This window comes from Gopherus flavomarginatus, chromosome 4 (genome assembly GCF_025201925.1).
Source record: "Gopherus flavomarginatus isolate rGopFla2 chromosome 4, rGopFla2.mat.asm, whole genome shotgun sequence".
Classification (NCBI taxonomy): domain Eukaryota; kingdom Metazoa; phylum Chordata; order Testudines; family Testudinidae; genus Gopherus; species Gopherus flavomarginatus.
The window spans coordinates 159879391-159897799 of record NC_066620.1 but is presented as its reverse complement, the minus strand read 5'-3'; the positions used below and the strand labels follow the sequence as shown (position 1 = coordinate 159897799).

General features: G+C 43.2%; 1 protein-coding gene across 1 annotated transcript in view; it reads left to right on the top strand.

The window, feature by feature from the left end:
* Nucleotides 1–3622: 3622 nt before the first annotated feature.
* The window catches only part of KCNQ5 (potassium voltage-gated channel subfamily Q member 5), a 508649-nt gene continuing 493862 nt past the window's right edge, over nucleotides 3623–18409 (top strand). Inside the window, exon 1 of the mRNA XM_050951093.1 lies at nucleotides 3623–5616. Within this exon, the coding sequence (XP_050807050.1) occupies nucleotides 5255–5616 (362 nt within the window). The 5' untranslated portion in view covers nucleotides 3623–5254. The remainder of the gene's footprint in view (nucleotides 5617–18409) is intronic.

Sequence of the window (18409 nt, the reverse complement as noted above, 5' to 3'; positions counted from 1 at the left end):
GGGCGCTCACCTGACCGGTGACAGATCCCTGCTCAAATCCCTTGTCCCCCTCAGGAGAAAGAGGAGGCTTGAACCACAGGTCTCCCATGTCCTAGTGAATCTCCTAGCCATGAGGCTAATGGGTATAAACGAGATATAGTCTTTCCCCTGGCTGTCTCGGTTCAGGGCATGCAATTTTGGGTTTTGGCCATCTATCTTCCCCCATTTTGTGGATCACAAGTGCAGCTAGGAACCTCCCTGCAACCTGAACTTAGGCACCAAACTCTGTGAAGGGGTGAGGCTTAGCCCACAACACTCTCAGTGGCAACTCGCATTGGCTAGCTTAAGCTGCTTCCCTATCTAGCATGCTGGCTTTGTGAATCACAGTCTAAGCCACCTCTCTCTCCCCATTCATTATATAGGAGCCTCGTCTAATTTAGACTCTGTGGATTGCAGTGTTGTTCTTGTGATTTTCTATGACATTCAGAGTCACAACACCTACCGTAATTCCCTTTGTGGATCCCACTCCATTTCTGCAGAGATGTGACTGTATTCTGAGGCTTTCTAGAATTTAGGGACCAACCACCCCACCAACACTTTACTAGTGTGAGTCAAGGAGACTTGTAACATGTATGAAGTTATGTGTAAGCGTTTACAGCAGTGGTTTTCAAACTTTTTTCTGGCAATCCAGTTGAAGAAAATTGTTGATGCCCGTGACCCAATGGAGCTGGGGATGAGAGGTTTGGGAAGGGGTGTGGGTGGGGCTCAGGGCTGGGGCAGAGGGTTGGGAAGTGGGGTGAGGGTCAGGGGCGGCTCCAGGCCCCAGCATGCCAACCGCATGCTTGGGGTGGCATGCCGCGGGGGACGCTCTGCCGGTCGCTGGGAGGGCAGCAGGCAGGCCGCCTTCGGCAGCATGCCTGCGGAGGGTCCACTGGTCCGGTGGCTTCGGGACCAGCGGACCCTCCGCAGGCATGCCGGCGGGAGGTTCACCGGAGCCGCGGGACCGGCAAAGCGCCCCCTGTGGCATGCTGCTGTGCTTGGGGCAGCGAAATGTCTAGAGCCGCAACCGGTGAAGGTGAGGGCTGCAGAGTGGGGCCAGGAATGAGGGGTTTAGGGTATGGGAGGGGGCTCTGGACTGGGGCAGGGGGTTGGGGTTCAGGAGGGGGTCAGGCTCTGGGGTGGGGTCAGGGATGGGGGGTATAGGGTGCAGGAGGGGGGCTCAGGGTTGGGGGGTTCAGGACTGGGGCAGGTGGTTGGGGTGCAGGCTTATCTCAGGCAGCTTCTGGTCACTAGTGCAGCAGGCCTGCTAAGGCAGGCTTCCTGCCTATGCTGGCACCACAGACACTGCTGCATCCCAGAAGCAGCCAGCAGCAGGTCTGGCTCCCAGGCAGAGGTACGCAAATGGCTCCGTGCAGCTCTTACCCTCAAGCACTGCCCTCTCCCCCCGATCCCATTGATTAGTTCCTGGCCAATGGGAGTGGAAGGCCAGAGCTCGAGGCAGAGGCAGCATGCGGAGCCCTGTGCCCCCTGCCATATTTGGACCTGCTGCTGGCTGCTTCCCGGACACAGCACAGTATCAGAATAGGTAGGAACTAGCCTGCCTTAGCCGGACAGCACCACCGACAGGACTTTTAATGGCCTGGTTGGCTGTGCTGACCAGAGCCGCCACAGCCCAGTGCCTTACATTCCGCGACCCTGTACTGTGTTGCGACCTGCAGTTTGAAAACCACTAGTTTATAGGATCAGGTCTTTAGTAACCAACACTTATTTTACATACCCATTGCTAAATGGGCACAAAGGAGAGGAAAGAGGGAAATGAAATATTGACTTAAACACTTGAATCAATGCAAAGAGGGAGTGCAAATAATTAGTAAATGGAGAATTTACTAAGCTCAATTTACAAAGCTCAATTTACAATTCAAATAGAGAGAAGTGAAAGGAACTTGCAATGAATACGTTGCATGAACTTTTTAACATCTGTGCGTGTTGTATTTCAGTGTATACTATTACTGTTCCCCTCTCAAGATCTGTGTTTCCACTGTGTCTGACTTGTGCTTTTTGAAGTTCCTGTTTGCTTACAAGAGGAAATCTAGTGAAGAAATGAAGCAGATCAAATTCGCTGAATAAAGAGCTTTGGAGACATTTTGTAACACTAAATAAAATATGTGTTAGTTGCCTGTTCTTAACTTTAAACTTAAACGTCTCATAATTTAGCATCCATTTTGCTGTAATTTTCTAAACAGTCAAAAAAACCCAACAACCCAAACTTTAAACTGGCCTCCTCGACCTTACATTTTGATTTTCTTTGAAAGATTTGATCAACTGAAAACAACTGTATTCCTGAAATATCAGTATCTGTGCTGATTTGGCTGATTATAATAGACAGCAGAAGTTTTTCATTATCTCAATATTGAATTAGTTTTTCATATCACTTACTAAACTACCCTTATCTCATCCTGAAACATCACATCATCTCGTGGATAGGTAATCAAGCCCCACCTGCTTTATAATTAATGTGATGATACAGAGCACAAATGCTCTGTCCATCTTTCTGTTATTTTATCCTGCACATGTGAAATTGTTTGTTTAATATGCTGCATCTTCTCATCCAGCCAGGGCTGGGTGTGTTTGGAAAAGTAAGGTAACATCCAAAGAAGCTGGTCATAACTAAGACCTTTTAACAGAAGGTTTGTTTAAGTAAAGACTGCAGGAGCAATCTCTCAGTGATCTTTTAATAGCTTTGACATTAGTTAGTTGATCTCACATGCACATACTCTAACAGTATGTGGAACAAGTCAATAAGTCCTAATTTTAGAGTTCCCAAACTAGTTAAAAATCAGTGGAAACACATTTAAAAATTAGCCCTAAACAATTAGACTCAAGAGAGACTGCTTTCCAGAGATGCTTGATTAAACATTTCTTAATTTAGGAAAGAGACTTACAGGGGAATGCATGTATTTATTTTTGTTAGCATTTTTCTTAATACAGTGTTAACAGAACAGTCCCACAACTGCAGCAAATCAACACAACTATCGCAATTAATATTCAGTGACATGAACAAAGTGCCAATCAAAGCACTAAAAGGTGGTTATAGAGATTAAGGATTTGAACAGGCTTGAGAATTAACTAAACCTTAAAGAGGTAGAAGCACTGTAAACCAGAGGCTGCTTCGGTTAGACTGGAAGTAGGCAGAAAGCCCTGTGCCCATTTTTAAGGCACGTGTCATGGTGCCCTTTTGGAACTATTTATTTTCAAAACAGCCGGCGTGTGTCGAGGGCGGGTGGCGAACAGATGACTTTAGGAAATGGACACGATGAGTTTTAGCTGCAGTATGCAAAGCAGCAGCAAGCTCGGGTTAAGAGGAAGTGAGTAACGTCTTCTGGTTTACTACAGCAGCAATACATGTGCTGCTTTAAAGAGAGAGAGAGAGAGAGAAAGGCAAGCGGCATGCTGGGGTTCTTGCAAATCAACGCTGATCTAGCCTGAAGCCAGGATGACAAGCCCTGACCTCTCTCCTCACTTCTTTATACCTGGGCGAGTTGTGGCAGCCGGTACCAGGTGACGGCCTGTCCTAAGCAACTCTCCCCGCCGGCCGGTGCGTTTCATCGTGTGGGTGGCTATGGAGTTCTGGGGAGGGAGTCACGTGGGGCTCCTGCGGAGCGCACATTGCTCCAGCCCTTCTCGAGAGCGCGTGTGTCTATATGCCTGGGTGAGAGACGGTCCAGCAGGGCCAGCTAAGGAGGGAGCCGCGGGCGCTGGAGCCGAGAGCTCAGCTAATAAAGAGTAATCAGATAAATCCAGCCTGCGCAGCCGCCTGCCTCTGTGTGTGTGTGTGCGCGCCTCAGAGGAGAGGGGCTCGGGCTAGAGCCGGGCAGCTGCGGCTGTGGTTTCTGCACACTCACCTTGATGCGCGGGGAGAGACCAGGAGCTAAACACCCACCCTTAAGCAAGGGGAGCTTTATTTTCTTCCGTTCAGCGTGGACACCAAGCGCCGCCCATCAATACCTTCGCATGCTGACTGACCATCCTTTCTTTTGGGGGTACGAATCTCTGGCACTTGCTGGGAGTTTGCAAGCACGAGAGAAAGCAGGACTTTCTTTCCCTTCGGGTTTGGATTTAATCTCTCTCCTATTCGTTAATGCCCAGCGCCCCAGTCAACAAGGAACCGCTAGTGCAGTTTATTAGCGTCTGCAATGTGGGGGATTATTTGAGACTTCAAATCCGATACATATTTGTGTTTGTACAGATGTTTACTGTGTAAATCGTGCAACGGTATACAATTGGGCGGAGGAGGGAAATCTGAAAAGCAGTTGGGTACCTACCAAAGGAGGCTGCTCCAGCTGACAGATCTCTCCTCCATATTCGCACAGGAGCTGCTGCTACTGAGACTTCAACTGTTTTATTACTTTCACGGATTTAAATGGACATTTCCCAACAGTGTATATAATCTCCAGGAGCGGCGTGTGATCGGCTGTTTACTGTTTTCATCACTATTGTCACTGCCTAGGCATGGTGTTTACCATTGAAAAGTGGTCACACTTTGGAGCATTTTTTCAAGGGATGTACAATTACTTGCTGACTTTCTCACGCATTTGGAATTAGAGCAACAGCTTGTTTGGTCGACTGAGGTGCCCGTGAGAGCAAAATGTACTGGCCAAGCCAAGGGCAGGAGCCTTCTCTGTTAATTTCCCCCCCACCCCAAAGCTGTTCAGGCTTTATTTTTTTCCTCACTTCCCTACATCCCAATAACTAAAGAGAGCTTCTCCCACGGTGCATTTCCACATTGCTGCTTGCTCCCCCCTTCGCCGGCTCGCTCGCTAACATATTGCATTATCGGGGCTGCTGAGAGCCCATATTATTTCAAAGATCTTTTTTAAAAAGAAGGCTGAAGGGGCAGAGGGAGCCATTCCTGCCTTTTACGGGAAGGTGCGGGCACCAGCAGGCTTGGGGCGCTGCTCAGGAGTCCTGCCTTTTGCCTTGGGACCCAAGGGGCGAGTCGGGGTGTTTTGGGGACCGCTGGGCTCCTTTCCTGCCGGAAGCTCAGGAGAAAGGACCCTGCTCGCTCAAAGTGGCCTACACGGCTCCCCCTTTCCCGCTCCACTTTGTTTCCCTCCGCCCGGGGAATCGTTTGGACACTGCGCCCCTCTCTCTCTTCTGCCTTCTCCGCTCCGCAGGCCGCTTCCCCCCCGCCCCCGGGGAAGCTGATCGCACGGCGGCTGCCCGCGCCCTGTTCTGGTGCTGCTCTTGCCCCGCTTTCAGCGCCCGTGGTGATGCCATGCCCCGCAAGCTCAGCGGAGGAGACGAGGGCAGCTCCGCCGGGCTCTGGATGAAGAGCAGCCGCGCGGGCAGCGGCATGAAGGATGTGGAGGCCGGCCGCAGCAGGGTGCTCATGAACTCGGCCTCCAGAGGGGACGGCTTGCTCCTGCTGGGCACCGGTAGCGCCATCGGCCGAGGCGGCTCGCGGGAGAACCGGCGGGGGAAGCAAGGGGGAGCCCGGATGAGCCTGCTGGGGAAGCCGCTGTCGTACAACAGCAGCCAGAGCTGCCGGAGGAACGTCAAGTACCGGAGGCTGCAAAACTATCTGTACAACGTACTGGAGAGACCGCGCAGCTGGGCGTTCATCTACCACGCGTTCGTGTGAGTACTGCCCCCCGCCAGCCGCACCTGTCCCCGGGAGCCAGGCGCCGGCTCGGCCAGGCAGCGGGTGGAGGGGAAGGCGCGGAGCAGCGAGGAGGCATGAACCGTGGCACGGCCCCGCCCCGGCTCCTTAAGTTGGGCATCTCCCAAGAGCGCGAGGGAAGCCGGCTGTGGTTCCGGCAGCGCTTCTCGCGGGGTGGGAGGCAAAGAGGGGGAAAGTCCAGGTGGAGAGCGGGGCTCGTCGGCCGCTGACAGCCCCTAGTGGCGGGTGGGCGGGCGACAGGGAGTGCCGCTCCCCAAAAACCCGCCAAAAAGTGTCTGAGAAACGCCCCCGTTTGGGGTGGTCTGTGCACGCTGTAGCCCTCCCCCTGCCACTCCGCGTAAACGCGGTGACAGCAGCCGGCAAAGGGCGTCACTGCCATGGGAGGCGGGGGCTCTGCCAGCTGGCTGTGCCGGGGGAAGCGCTCGGCCCTTGGGGAAAGGGCTGTGCTGCGGCGGGGCTGCCTGGGCCAGGCACATGATCGGTTGGCCCCGGCAGCCAGCAGGCGTGCAAAGGCTGGTCTGGGCTCGCTCGTGGCGCTGTGGGAAAGTGGGAAAAGACAGGCAGCCTAGACCTGACCATCAAGCGGAAAATGCCCAACGAGGAATTGATTGGGAAGCAAATATTTATTTCCCCGGTTAAAGGGTTGTACTACTGTTTTCCCACCGCGTCCATCCACTCGCTCGTGTAGCCAGGCTCTTACTACAGTATTGTCCCGTGGGTTATTTTTAGATACTTTTGTACGTGCTTCTTCCCAGAAACTAACTAAAAAGCAGAGTTACTGGAAGGAAAGAGGGCAGTGTGCTGGTACACAGCTTTTTCGACCGTTTTCAATCTGTTCTGAAAATGTGAGTCTGCAGGTGTCTGTTCATCTTAGAGGCAGGAAGCACGGGACATCTGCTCACAGATGCGGTTGTATCTATTGCTTGCGAATTGGAATTCTTGGCTGCAATAACTTTAAAAGGACAGTGAGGCGATTGTAAAAGGCCAGGGTGCAAAGATGGTTCATGAGCTGCGCATGAACCAGACTCTAGTCATTCTCTTTAATATTACCCCTACATTTAAATATCCGAGTATTTGATTATTACAAACCAGGAATGATGTAGTTTGAGTTGTTTGCTCCATTTAATTATTATTACCCATTTTCTCATCTGCATCCTGCAATGTGTTGATCCCATCATTATGAATTCATTAGGTATTCTAAGTAATAGCTTTGATCATTATGAGCTCATTTAGTATTCATGCAAATTGCATATATATTTCCAGTTGAGTTCCATAGCAGTAGTAGTTAATGGACATAGTGTTACTGTTATATTTTTTTTGAAATGTTCAACATTTAGGATGAATTCCAAACTAATTCGTATTAGTAATGATCATGATAAATTCATTTGAGACTTCCAAGAAGTTCCTTACTATTTCCCATATAGTTGGGCGTTATTTAGAAACCACTTAGTAAACTGTTCTCGTGTTATGTAGTCTTAATTTATCTTGTCCCTCGAATGTTAAAGTCATTTCCCTATGCATCTTGTATTAGCAAGTTACTCTTCTGTTTTGGATGTGTGCACAGTGTATATGGGTTTAGTAGAGGATGTGACTAAAACATTTCTTGTGATTCTAGGCATTATCCTTCAAAGAGAATTCGGATGTATCTTGAATTGGCTCCTTAAGACAGGGTGTTGCTTATGTGAGGTAGGATTTAACACCCTACCTTCAGCAACCATTTTAAAGTATCCTCAGGGTTTCCAAAACAAGTTTGTTTAATATTAGTCCTCTCTTATTATTATTATTATATTCTGGCTGCATGCAAATACATGTCCCTACACCAAAGATCATTCAGTCTAAAGACAGAGTTGCAATACACCATATTCCTAACCCCCGAAAGCTGCAGTAAACCAGATGAAGTATGACTAATATTAAGACCAGTCAAATAAATGTTTTGTTTTTAAAATATTGTGCTTTACATTTTGTAAAAGTACAGAAAAATGATATTTGATATGATAAATAGTGTATGAGGATGAGTCACCGTGTTTAATCATAGAAAACGAACAGACTGCACAGTATACAGCAGATGCAAGGTTACTATTCTTTGAACAGTAGTTCCAGTAATTTCACTGAAAAGATGATTACGTATAGTGAGCAAATGTCAGTTGTAACACTTTAGTAATAAAGCAACTGTTTGTTAAAAGCTGTCTTTGGTAACCTGTGATCAAGTAATGCTTTGTATCGCACCAGCATGGGAATCCCCAAATCCTACTTCAATAGTTTTTATAGCCATATAGAATATCTTGCCAAGAACCACTGCGCTGTGATTAATGAGGTTCTTCAGGGATAGAGTTACTTAGTAGACCAAAATTGCTATAGACAAAAAACAACAGAAACAGGTTTGAAGTGACATTTCATTTAGTGAAAGATTGCTGTCAACTAAGTAGAAATACTTATTACCCTCTAAATAGTTAATTATGAAAATTTACTGTTGTAGACTGAACTTTCGTTATTTTTGGTCATTTATTTGGTACACTTTGCTATTCGTGTTTTAATAGGAATCTCGTACCCTAGGTCATATTCTGGCATAGACAGTACTTTATCAATACTCTGAAAATCACTTAAATACTTGTTAGGACACTTCTTATTGCAGTTATCATGTAAATGCCAAGAAATCATACTTTGGTACTCTTCTGTTTAATTTGAGAGCATAATGATAATTATTAAATTAAAATCCAAGTTGAAAATAAAATTGACAGTATTCAATCTATAAAAAAATAAATTTCCAAACAGAGTGAAGTCATGACACAGCAACACTGTAAACAAGGACTATTGCCAGATGCCTTTAGATAATTGCCTGCATAGAGTGAGTCCCAATTTTAGTTTTTAATTACAAATGGCAATTTTGGCATCTGGAAATGCCAACATAGTATCTCTTTATCTGATCAAAGCTGTGTGAAGCATCTTGGAAACACTATTGTACTATAGAAGCACCTAGTAGTATCTCTAGTTTAAGGATTTGTCAATGTTTCTATTATAACTCCCATTTTAATGAGCTTTTTACCTTGGTCATTTGAAGCTCCATTGGGTGAAAATTTGGCAAAGAGCTGATTACTTTGGATGCAATTTTTCTGTCTAAATTATTTTTATCTATTGAGATTAAAAGAATATGCACAATTTAAAGAATATATACAATTCTCAGTATTTCAGATGCATCTTTTACAACCATCTAATCGAACATAACTTAATCTTGGCAAATTTTCTACACAGATATTGTAATGTTAAAAATGACAAATCTTTTGGAAAAAATATGTAACAATAAAGTTATTTACTCATTGAGATGCCATTTTTTAAATTTGTTAATGCATATCTACGTTACAGCAGAATCTATTATTGCTGTTATAGGTAGGGGCTATAAATTGTTAAACCTTATTTTCAGGAGAATATAACTCTGGATGTAAATATCACTCTGATCTGCAAGATGACATAACCACAAATTTTATTTCCTTTTCCAAATTTTCAGTTTTCTTAATTTTTAGAATTAGAAGTTTGGTAGATGAGGGTGGGGGAGTGCATTATTTATAAGTGGCATTAGCTAATCAGGAACCAGTCCTGCAGTGGAACTCTCATGGAGTTTCTCCATGGAGAAGGACTTTCGATCAGGGTTTAATCTGTAATATTGTTAAATTTTAATGGAAAAAACTTTTGCTATTGTAAATAAAGGAGTAAGGGGAGCTAGTCAATGAGGAACAGGTATAGTAAGTTAAAATTTAGAAATCAATGAGTTCTGTTGTTTGTGTTTCATTCCTAGAGTTTTGTAATTTTACACAGAAAGGGCACCATCCTGTGACTGTCTACTGCTGGATTTAGTGTTTTGTTATTGGGCAGAGACAGTCACTTAAATAGGATTATAGTGGATAGTAAGGGTTTGCTAGATCAGACCCACAACTTACATGTTTCTTCACTTACATATTACCTGTGTGCATTTTATTAGTACTTCATGACATAGAGGTCCTAAACCTGTATTGTAAATATAGGGAAAATTGTCTTTCAAATGGCACATTCTTCGACTCTTGATGGTTTAGGAATAGTTCAAATACGAACACTGATAAAATCAGAACGTCCATACCAATTGTGAATAATGAGGCTGGCCTCGTAAACGCATGCTGGTAAAATCTTCATATCACACCACATAGTCATTTGTGTTTCTGCTAATATTTAACATACAAATACATTAAAAACACTCTAACTTTTCTAAAAGTGTTTTCTCAGAACCCCTAGAGTGCTGATTCTTTTTTATCAGCTTGTGCAGAAATGCAGTGACCTGTTGTTTGCTTGGTACACCACTGTAAGTGCTTCCAACATTAAAGCTCTGTTTTTTTGCCTCTGTCTTCACAAACAAGATCAGCTCCCAGACTGCTGCACTGGGCAGCACAGTACGGGGAGAAGGTGACCAGCTCTCTGTGGAGAAAGAAGTGGTTCAGGACTATTTAGAAAAACAGGATGAGCACAAGTCCACGGGGCCGGATGCGCTGCATCCGAGGGTGCTAAAGGAGTTGGCGGATGTGATTGCAGAGCCATTGGCCATTATCTTTGAAAATTCATGGTGAACGAAGGAGGTCCCGGATGACTGGAAAAAGGCTAATGCAGTGCCCATCTTTAAAAAAGGGAAGGAAGAGGATCCGGGGAACTACAGGCTAGTCAGCCTCACCTTGGTCCCTGGAAAAATCATGGAGCAGGTCCTCAAGGAATCAATTCTCAAGCACTTAGAGGAGAGGAAGGTGATCAGGAACAGTCAGCATGGATTCACCAAGGGCAAGTCATGCCTGACTAACCTAATTGCCTTCTATGAGGAGATAACTGGATCTGTGGATGAGGGGAAAGCAGTAGATGTGCTATTCCTTGACTTTAGCAAAGCTTTTGATATGGTCTCCCACAGTATTCTTGCCAGCAAGTTAAAGAAGTATGGTGTGGATGAATGGACTATAAGGTGGATAGAAAGCTGGCTAGATCGTCGGTCTCAACGGGTAGTGATCAACGGCTCCATGTCTAGTTGGCAGCTGGTTTCAAGCAGAATGCCCCAAGGGTCGGTCCTGGGGCCAGTTTTCTTCAACATCTTGATTAATGATCTGGAGGATGGTGTGGACTGCACTGTCAGCAAGTTTGCAGATGACACTAAACTGGGAGGAGTGGTAGATACGCTGGAGGGTAGGGATAGGATACAGAGGGACCTAGACAAATTAGAGGACTGGACCAAAAGAAACCTGATGAGGTTCACAAGGACAAGTGCAGAGTCCTGCACTTAGGATGGAAGAATCCCATTCACTGTTACAGACTAGGGACCGAATGGCTAGGAAGCAGTTCTGCAGAAAAGGACCTAGGGGTTACAGTGGATGAGAAGCTGGATATGAGTCAACAGTGTGCCCTTGTTGCCAAGAAGACTAACTGCATTTTGGGCTGTATAAGTAGGGGCATTGCCAGCAGATCGAGGGATGTGATCATTCTCTTCTATTCAACATTGGTGAGGCCTCATCTGGAGTACTGTGTCCGGTTTTGAGCCTCACACTACAAGAAAAATTGGAAAGAGTCCAGCGGAGGGCAACAAAAATGATTAGGAGGCTGGAGCACATGGAGAGGCTGAGGGAGCTGGGATTGTTTAGTCTGCAGAAGAGAAGAATGAGGGGGGATTTGATAGCTGCTTTCAACTACCTAAAGGGGGGTTCCAAAGATGATAGAGCTAGGCTGTTCTCAGTGGTAGCAGATGACAGAACAAGGAGTAATGGTCTCAAGTTGCAGTGGGGGAGGTTTAGGTTGGATATTAGGAAAAGCTTTTTCACTAGGAGGGTGGTGAAGTACTGGAATGGGTTACCTAGGGAGGGGGTGGAATCTCCTTCCTTAGAGGTTTTTAAGGTCAGGCTTGACAAAGCTCTGGCTGGGATGATTTAGTTGGGAATTGGTCCTGCTTTGAGCAGGGGATTGGACTAGATGACCTCCTGAGGTCTCTTCCAACCCTGATAGAATCATAGACTATGATTGTATGAAAGCTGAATATTGCTCAAAACTGTCTTCATAACATATTATTTGTTTGTTTTTGTTAAGGTGATTGAGTACTGATTTGATGATTCAGTGACAATAAATATAATCCAACACATGAAGTTACTCTGGAGGAGATTTTTCAAAAGCACCAAACTCCCACTGAAAGTAAACGAGAGTGCCTAAATGTCATTTGTGCCTTTTGAAAACATTCCCTGTATCTATTTCTATATATGGGTTACATATCTGAATGTCTTTACCAGAAATATTTGGAAATCTCTCCATAATCTCTCTATGAATTTCAGAAGTGTAAGTGTGTTTAGTTGTCTTTCTGATGAGCAGCTGGAGTTTGGAGGTGCGGGGAAAGTTTTGCCCTTTGATATAATTATGGGTATGATGCAATTATTTGTATATATTTTTAAATTTAACTTTGTTTAATCTGTTGAGGTGCAAATATTCTATTTCTTATTAACCTGCTTGTGATATGGCAGTAGGGTTGCCAGGTGTCCTTTTTTTGACCGGAATGCCCAGTTGAAAAAGGACCCTGGTGGCTCCGGTCAGCACTGCTGACTGGGCCATTGAAAGTCTGGTTGGCGCAGGGCTGGCAGGCTCCCTACCTGGCTCTGCACAGCTCCCAGTAGTGGCAACATGTCTCTCCTGCTCCTGCGCACAGGGGCGGCCATAGCCCAAGCACCAGTTCTGTGGCTTCCAGTGGCCAAGAACCACGGCCAATGGGAGCTGTAGGGGCAGCACACAGAGCCACTGTGGCTGCCACTGTTCCTAGAAGTCAGAGAGATATGCCGGCCGCTTCCCAGGCTGTCACCTGAGGTAAATACTGACTGGAGCCCACACCCCAAACACCCTTCTGCAGCTGAACTCTCTCCCAGAGCCCACACCCCTTCCCCCAGCCCTGGGCCCTCTCTCGCACCCTGAACCCCTCATTTCTGGCCAGTGATAATTTTACCAGAAATTCTGTTCTTCCTGCTTTGTTCTCTAAATATGTTTAATTGAATATTTTTCTCAGATGTCTATTGAGTAGTGATTTCTGTAGCTAATTACATTGGTCAAATGTCAGATATCATGCCACTGATATTTAGGGAGAACTCCTCATTCTGATTATACATTGATGGCATGATATGGCCTAATATGTTTTGGAATTAGACATTATGCACTTCTCCAACTCTTTGGCTGTATCATTTCTCTGATGAACTAGTCACAAAATCTGGTAAATATTATTATTTTATTTCTTTTTCTCCATTTCTCATTGCTATTTTACTTGTTGGAGTTCTCGTTTCCCTCCCTAGAGCCTTCAAAATTAGAAAAAAGGAGAGTGTTTGGATTAACTGTGGTGTTGCCTTATGTTAAAGTGGTACAGATATTGTTGTATCAGCAATCAGAAGTTGATGTTGGAATTCTGTCTTATCTGTACTTCAGCGCATACAATGAACTACATGTGGCAGACCCCTGGAGCTGTGTGCAGATACAGGGCTGTGCTTGTTCCAGTCCATGTCCAGGTTCAGGGTCTGCATTTGTAAAGCAATGCAAATTTATGCAAAACTCAATTCTTTTGGGACCTGAGGAGGAAAACAATGGAATCTCTATGACCTGTCATATAACTTTCAGCTAAATACAAATCAGAGATTTTTTTCTTCTATATAACAATAAAAATGTAGAGGCATTTCAGCATAAATCTGCCATGTATGTATTGTACTGGGAGCAAACTATACATAAACATGAACGCACATACTTGGGAAAATTTGTTTTCAGTACTAGGATGTATAGTGTAATTATATGTTAAATATTCATCCAACTTAAACAGTGGCACACCAACAGTAATACCACAATAATTAAAACATGACTTCATATCGTGTATTACCTATGATGGTGGAAGAGAAGGAACAGAAAACAATGCTTCATTCCCCCTCTTCCCTATGGTGTTCCATGGGCAACATTTTTGCTGGAGAGCTACTGAATGCTCTGCAATTTTCAAGATGTTATGTGATGAATGTTCTTATTATTTACACATCCAGAGAGTAAATACAAGTGACTTTAACTTACCTTCATTTCAGTCTCTTTGGGCCTGATCCAGCTTAGTATGGGCCTGATCCCACATGTTATATCTTCAGCTGCACAAGCTGTGTAAGCTCCATAAGGCTGCAGATGCTGGCTCTACAGCAGATGATCTGTCCAGGGGAAACATTGGGTTGCCACAAAAAGCAGAACTGCTCCCCACCCTGTGGGGGGAAAAAAGAACAAAAAAACATTCCTCGGGAAAGAGTTACTGAGAGTCTTGGACCTGAAAAACTGTGCAGATGAGCTGCATCCTGTTCGTTCCCTTACGTGGGTGTGTAGCCCAAAGGAATTATGAACCCTGCATGACCGCAGGAGAAAAGACAGTGTTCTGGGCCATTGTTTGGAATAGATTTTTAAAATGAAGGTAATACGAGGAGGTATAGTATGTCTCCCATCTCCATTTACTGAGAAGTGGGTCAGGCCTCATCTTATTATTACTATTTTGCCATGAGGAGTCCTTCCTTCCTCCCGCCACACTGCCCCCCACCCGTGAAATTATATGTTGGCATTGTGTTGCAAGGAGTCCCATCTCCATTTTCCTCTGGTCAATCCTAGGTCCATTTTTCTTAATGTGTGAATTTTGAGCATGATGTGCCCTCTTTTTGTCTCCCTGTTTATGAAAGAATCTGGATTATTTTTAAAATTTATCTCTTACTGACTGACATCCAATCAGCCAGATAAAACCCACACCTACATGGCATCTCTTATATCAAGAAAGTTGAATAATTCCTAAGATTCCAAATGTTGTATTTGGTAAAAAGGCTGGGTGGAATAAAAGATATGATCCATGAGAAAGGACAGCCATGAATGCCTAGTGTAGCATGGGATGCTGATTATAACTTGGAAGAAGGAGCAGATGTGGTGGCTGCAGAGGCCAGAGAGATTTTGGCTCACTTATGGGACAGCATTTGTGTGACACATTTTGACTGATCAGTTCTGTAATTCTTTGTGAGCTAAAAATGATTTTTTTAATAGGATAAACATACTGGAAACTTATATCCTCTATTTGAACAGGATTATTTAAACAGAATTATCACTATGTCCTGGTGTACCTTCAACCTAACAGTGGAAAAATATGACTAGTTTATTAATATGCATCAGTATTAAATTACTGCTGCTGTTTTGAATCTGAATTAAATATTATTTTTCCAATAGTAATTCAGTGTGAATTATATCTAACATTAATTACATTGGTGGCATTTTATGTTCAATATTCAATCATAATTGCACTCAGTATTTGCTGTAATAATACTGATTGTAATTAATATATTTTCTAGTATAAATAAAGAGTCAGTGAATTTTTCCACAGGAATTTCACTATAATGAGGAGATACTTTAATAATAAACTATGTAAGTAACACACCTTGTTTTTATATAAACAAACACACTGAAAACAAGCTGAATAATTTCCTTTTAAATAATATAAGCCACCAAAGTGTCACAATAAAACTTCAACTATTAGCTCTCTGGTGCTTAATGGGCAGTATCCTGCAGTATTTTAGAGACCCCTGACTAGGCTGGGAGATGTACTAGATGTCTAAAGTTTAATCATGCCCTGATTTTACTCTGGTTCATGTTTCCATTACTGTAGGTTTGGGGCATGATTCTGCCCTACTGAAATTAAGGAGGTTTTGCCATTAATGGAAACAGAACTGGGCCCTTCATATGTGGGTAAAAGAGCTGAGATTTAAAAAAACCAATATTATCTATTGGCAAACCTATACCATATAAATACAGCAGACCTAGTTTCAATATCCCATTTTTCTAAACAAGACAAACATCTCTCTTTACAATATCAAATCTTTACTTTTCAGAGGAGAAATCTTTCCCGTGTGCAGATGATTGAAATAAGCAACAAACTGATTCTCCATATTATGTTCTTGAGTATTAATGCTAGTATGTCTGTCTAGATAACCTATCTGATAAGCGATATAGATGCCTATGGGATTACCACCACAGTTCAGTTAAGAAAGCAAATTCAGCACCTAAGCCAGACTTCCTGCGTCAATTGCAAAATGAAGCAATCTCTTAGCTTAGGTCTTAACTTCTTAACTTCCTTAAATGGCAGTCCAAAGGTTCTCGCACAGATTAGCTGGATGGTCAAGCAGTTTTGTCAACTTTCTAATAAGAAGTTGAGCTTGCTGGTGCTAACTGCCTGAAATAATTTGGCCAACATTTTCTAACTTGGTGCCCAAGTTAGCAACTAAATTCATATTTGGATACCCCAGTAGGCCCTTATTCAGAAAAACGCTTAAGCATATCTGTAAGTGCTTTCTTGAATAAGGATGGACTTCAACATGTTGCCTAAATGGTTTTCTAAATGATGGTATGATTTTTCAGAGGTGCTGAGCGCCTGCGTCGTCTTTTGAAGTTAGTTGTTTTGTTATGATTTTACACACTCTTTACAGTGCTTTATAAAGAATAATTACAGGACAGTTAGCAGTTTTTTCAAAAGCTGGTATGGAGTAAAAATTCACAAATGAATTATGCTCTTCATCCCATTAGAAAGAAGAAGGGAAGTGCTGTACCTGCCCACCTTTTCAATTCAGGCAGGGGTCTCCTGTTTTCTGTGCCACCCATCATCTGCCTGATCAAACACATCATCTTGTGATACCCAGTTTAAAATGTAAAGACATGAAAATTTGGATTTCAAGGCTTTCATTGACTATTAATGACTTTATTGTAACCATACTTGATATCATATTGTATCAACACATCCGTGCTAATTCTCACGTATGATGAAACAAGAGGGAAAAATACATTCCTGATTCAAGAGAATGAAAAAGTTGGCAGTTATACGGTTCAGATACTCAAACTAGTGTACTAATGGGTTAGATAAGATAGTTTGGTCAGTGCCCTTCCTAGCTCAGATAGTCTGAACTACCAGTCCTAATTTAAATTCTTCTAGTATCTTAATTTTAATTTGTTTGTAATTTTTTTTAAAGTCACAGATCACTGTGGAATCTGAGTACCACTAAGGAGAAGTAAATGCACAAATCTCTCTCTTCCCTCCCCCACCAGAAAAAAAAAGCTTAAAAGTTTTTGTTTGGATTTTTTTCTTAAATATCTGATGTGTGAGGATGCTGATGTGTTTCAGAGAGTTATTGTGAGAGAGCTAAGATGCAGAGTTGGGTTTTGCATTTAGTTCTGTAAGTGGTGAGGGTGGTGTACATGCTTATTTCACTTGGGAATGAGTTCCACAGTCTTGCTATGTCTCTTGTGTGAGATCTGTCTCCTGAGGGTATAAGTCTTTCGCTATTAGTCAGCAGCTTCATTTTCCAACTGGAACAAACTGTGATGTGATGTCATCACTGAAGGCAGGTGAGCTTTCAGGTAGCTAGAGCCAATACTGTACCTGGCTGATGGCTTTGAAAATTGGTGCAGCAACTTCAAACTAGACTTTGTGTTCATTGAGGAATCTATGTAGGCTGCAGTGAATTGAGGTGATGCATTTGCTGTAACAAGTTGAACAGATGAGCTGATGTATCCTTTTTATGATGCATCCACTGAATATGGAACATTATTTCATTGTTGAAGAATCCTTAAAGAAAAACCCTCAATTTGAAAATCACATTTCCATCTGAAACTGGTGTACCTATTATTGGTATTATCTGTGTTTTTTAGCTTTTTTTCTTTGAATAAGAACAACCCTTTGTGTATAGTCAGTTTCACTGTTGTATTGGTGCTCATTTGCATCATTGTCATGTGTTGCTCTGGGAAAGCTCACATTCATGTTCTCCACTAGTCTCTGCAAGACTGTGTTTACAAGTAGCAGCAAAGCTGACAAATCAAACTGCAGAGATTAACAGGCCACATGCTATAGATAGAAGAAAATGGGGATTGTGGAGGAGGGATGTGCCAGAGTGCATTGGATGGTGTTGATCTTAAACCTGCCCAAAAGATCCTTATAAATACATCAGGGGAGCATTTTCTTAGCAAATTGTTTCTCCAACCCTCTCCCCTCTCAACCCCCCCGCCACAACAACCGCAAGCAAACTAACAACAGAACCAAGCAAAACAAAAACTAATTTTATTTTGACCCGAAGTCATAATTAAATATCAGTTTCCTTGAGGCATTTTATGTGTGTTTTGTTTGTATGGTAGTTTGTAGTTAACAGCTGATTTTTACAAATTTATAGTGCACTTGAGTCAGTCACTGATTATTTGATAAGTTTAATGTCATTTAATTGGTGCTGTTTTGTGGAATAAGGCTGTCCTGTTAATAACTGGATCCATTTGCCAAAGGTAAAGAAGGCATTTCTATCAACTATGGACAGCCTGTCCTTTTACCTGTAAGTGAAATAAATCTGTTAGTCATTACAACAATCTAAACATATTTTATTATTTCTAAGACTATTGAAATATTGGAGTCAAGCCTTAGGAATAAGATATCTTATCTCTAGGGCATGTACATATGTAGTCTGGACAGAAGGTGAACTTCCAAAGCTGAATTGTTAGCCATAATTTGGACCCCATAACTATTGTATGTGACAATGTACTGAGAATGAAATTTCGTTCTCTTCAACATATGCAATGAAGTTAGGAGTGCATTTGTTAGACATTTAGCCTTTCATCCTAAAAACAATATGTGCTTAATTTTTATTTCCTTGGGACTGCTTATGTTCTTAAATACATGACTAATTGCTAACATGATTGCAGTTTTAT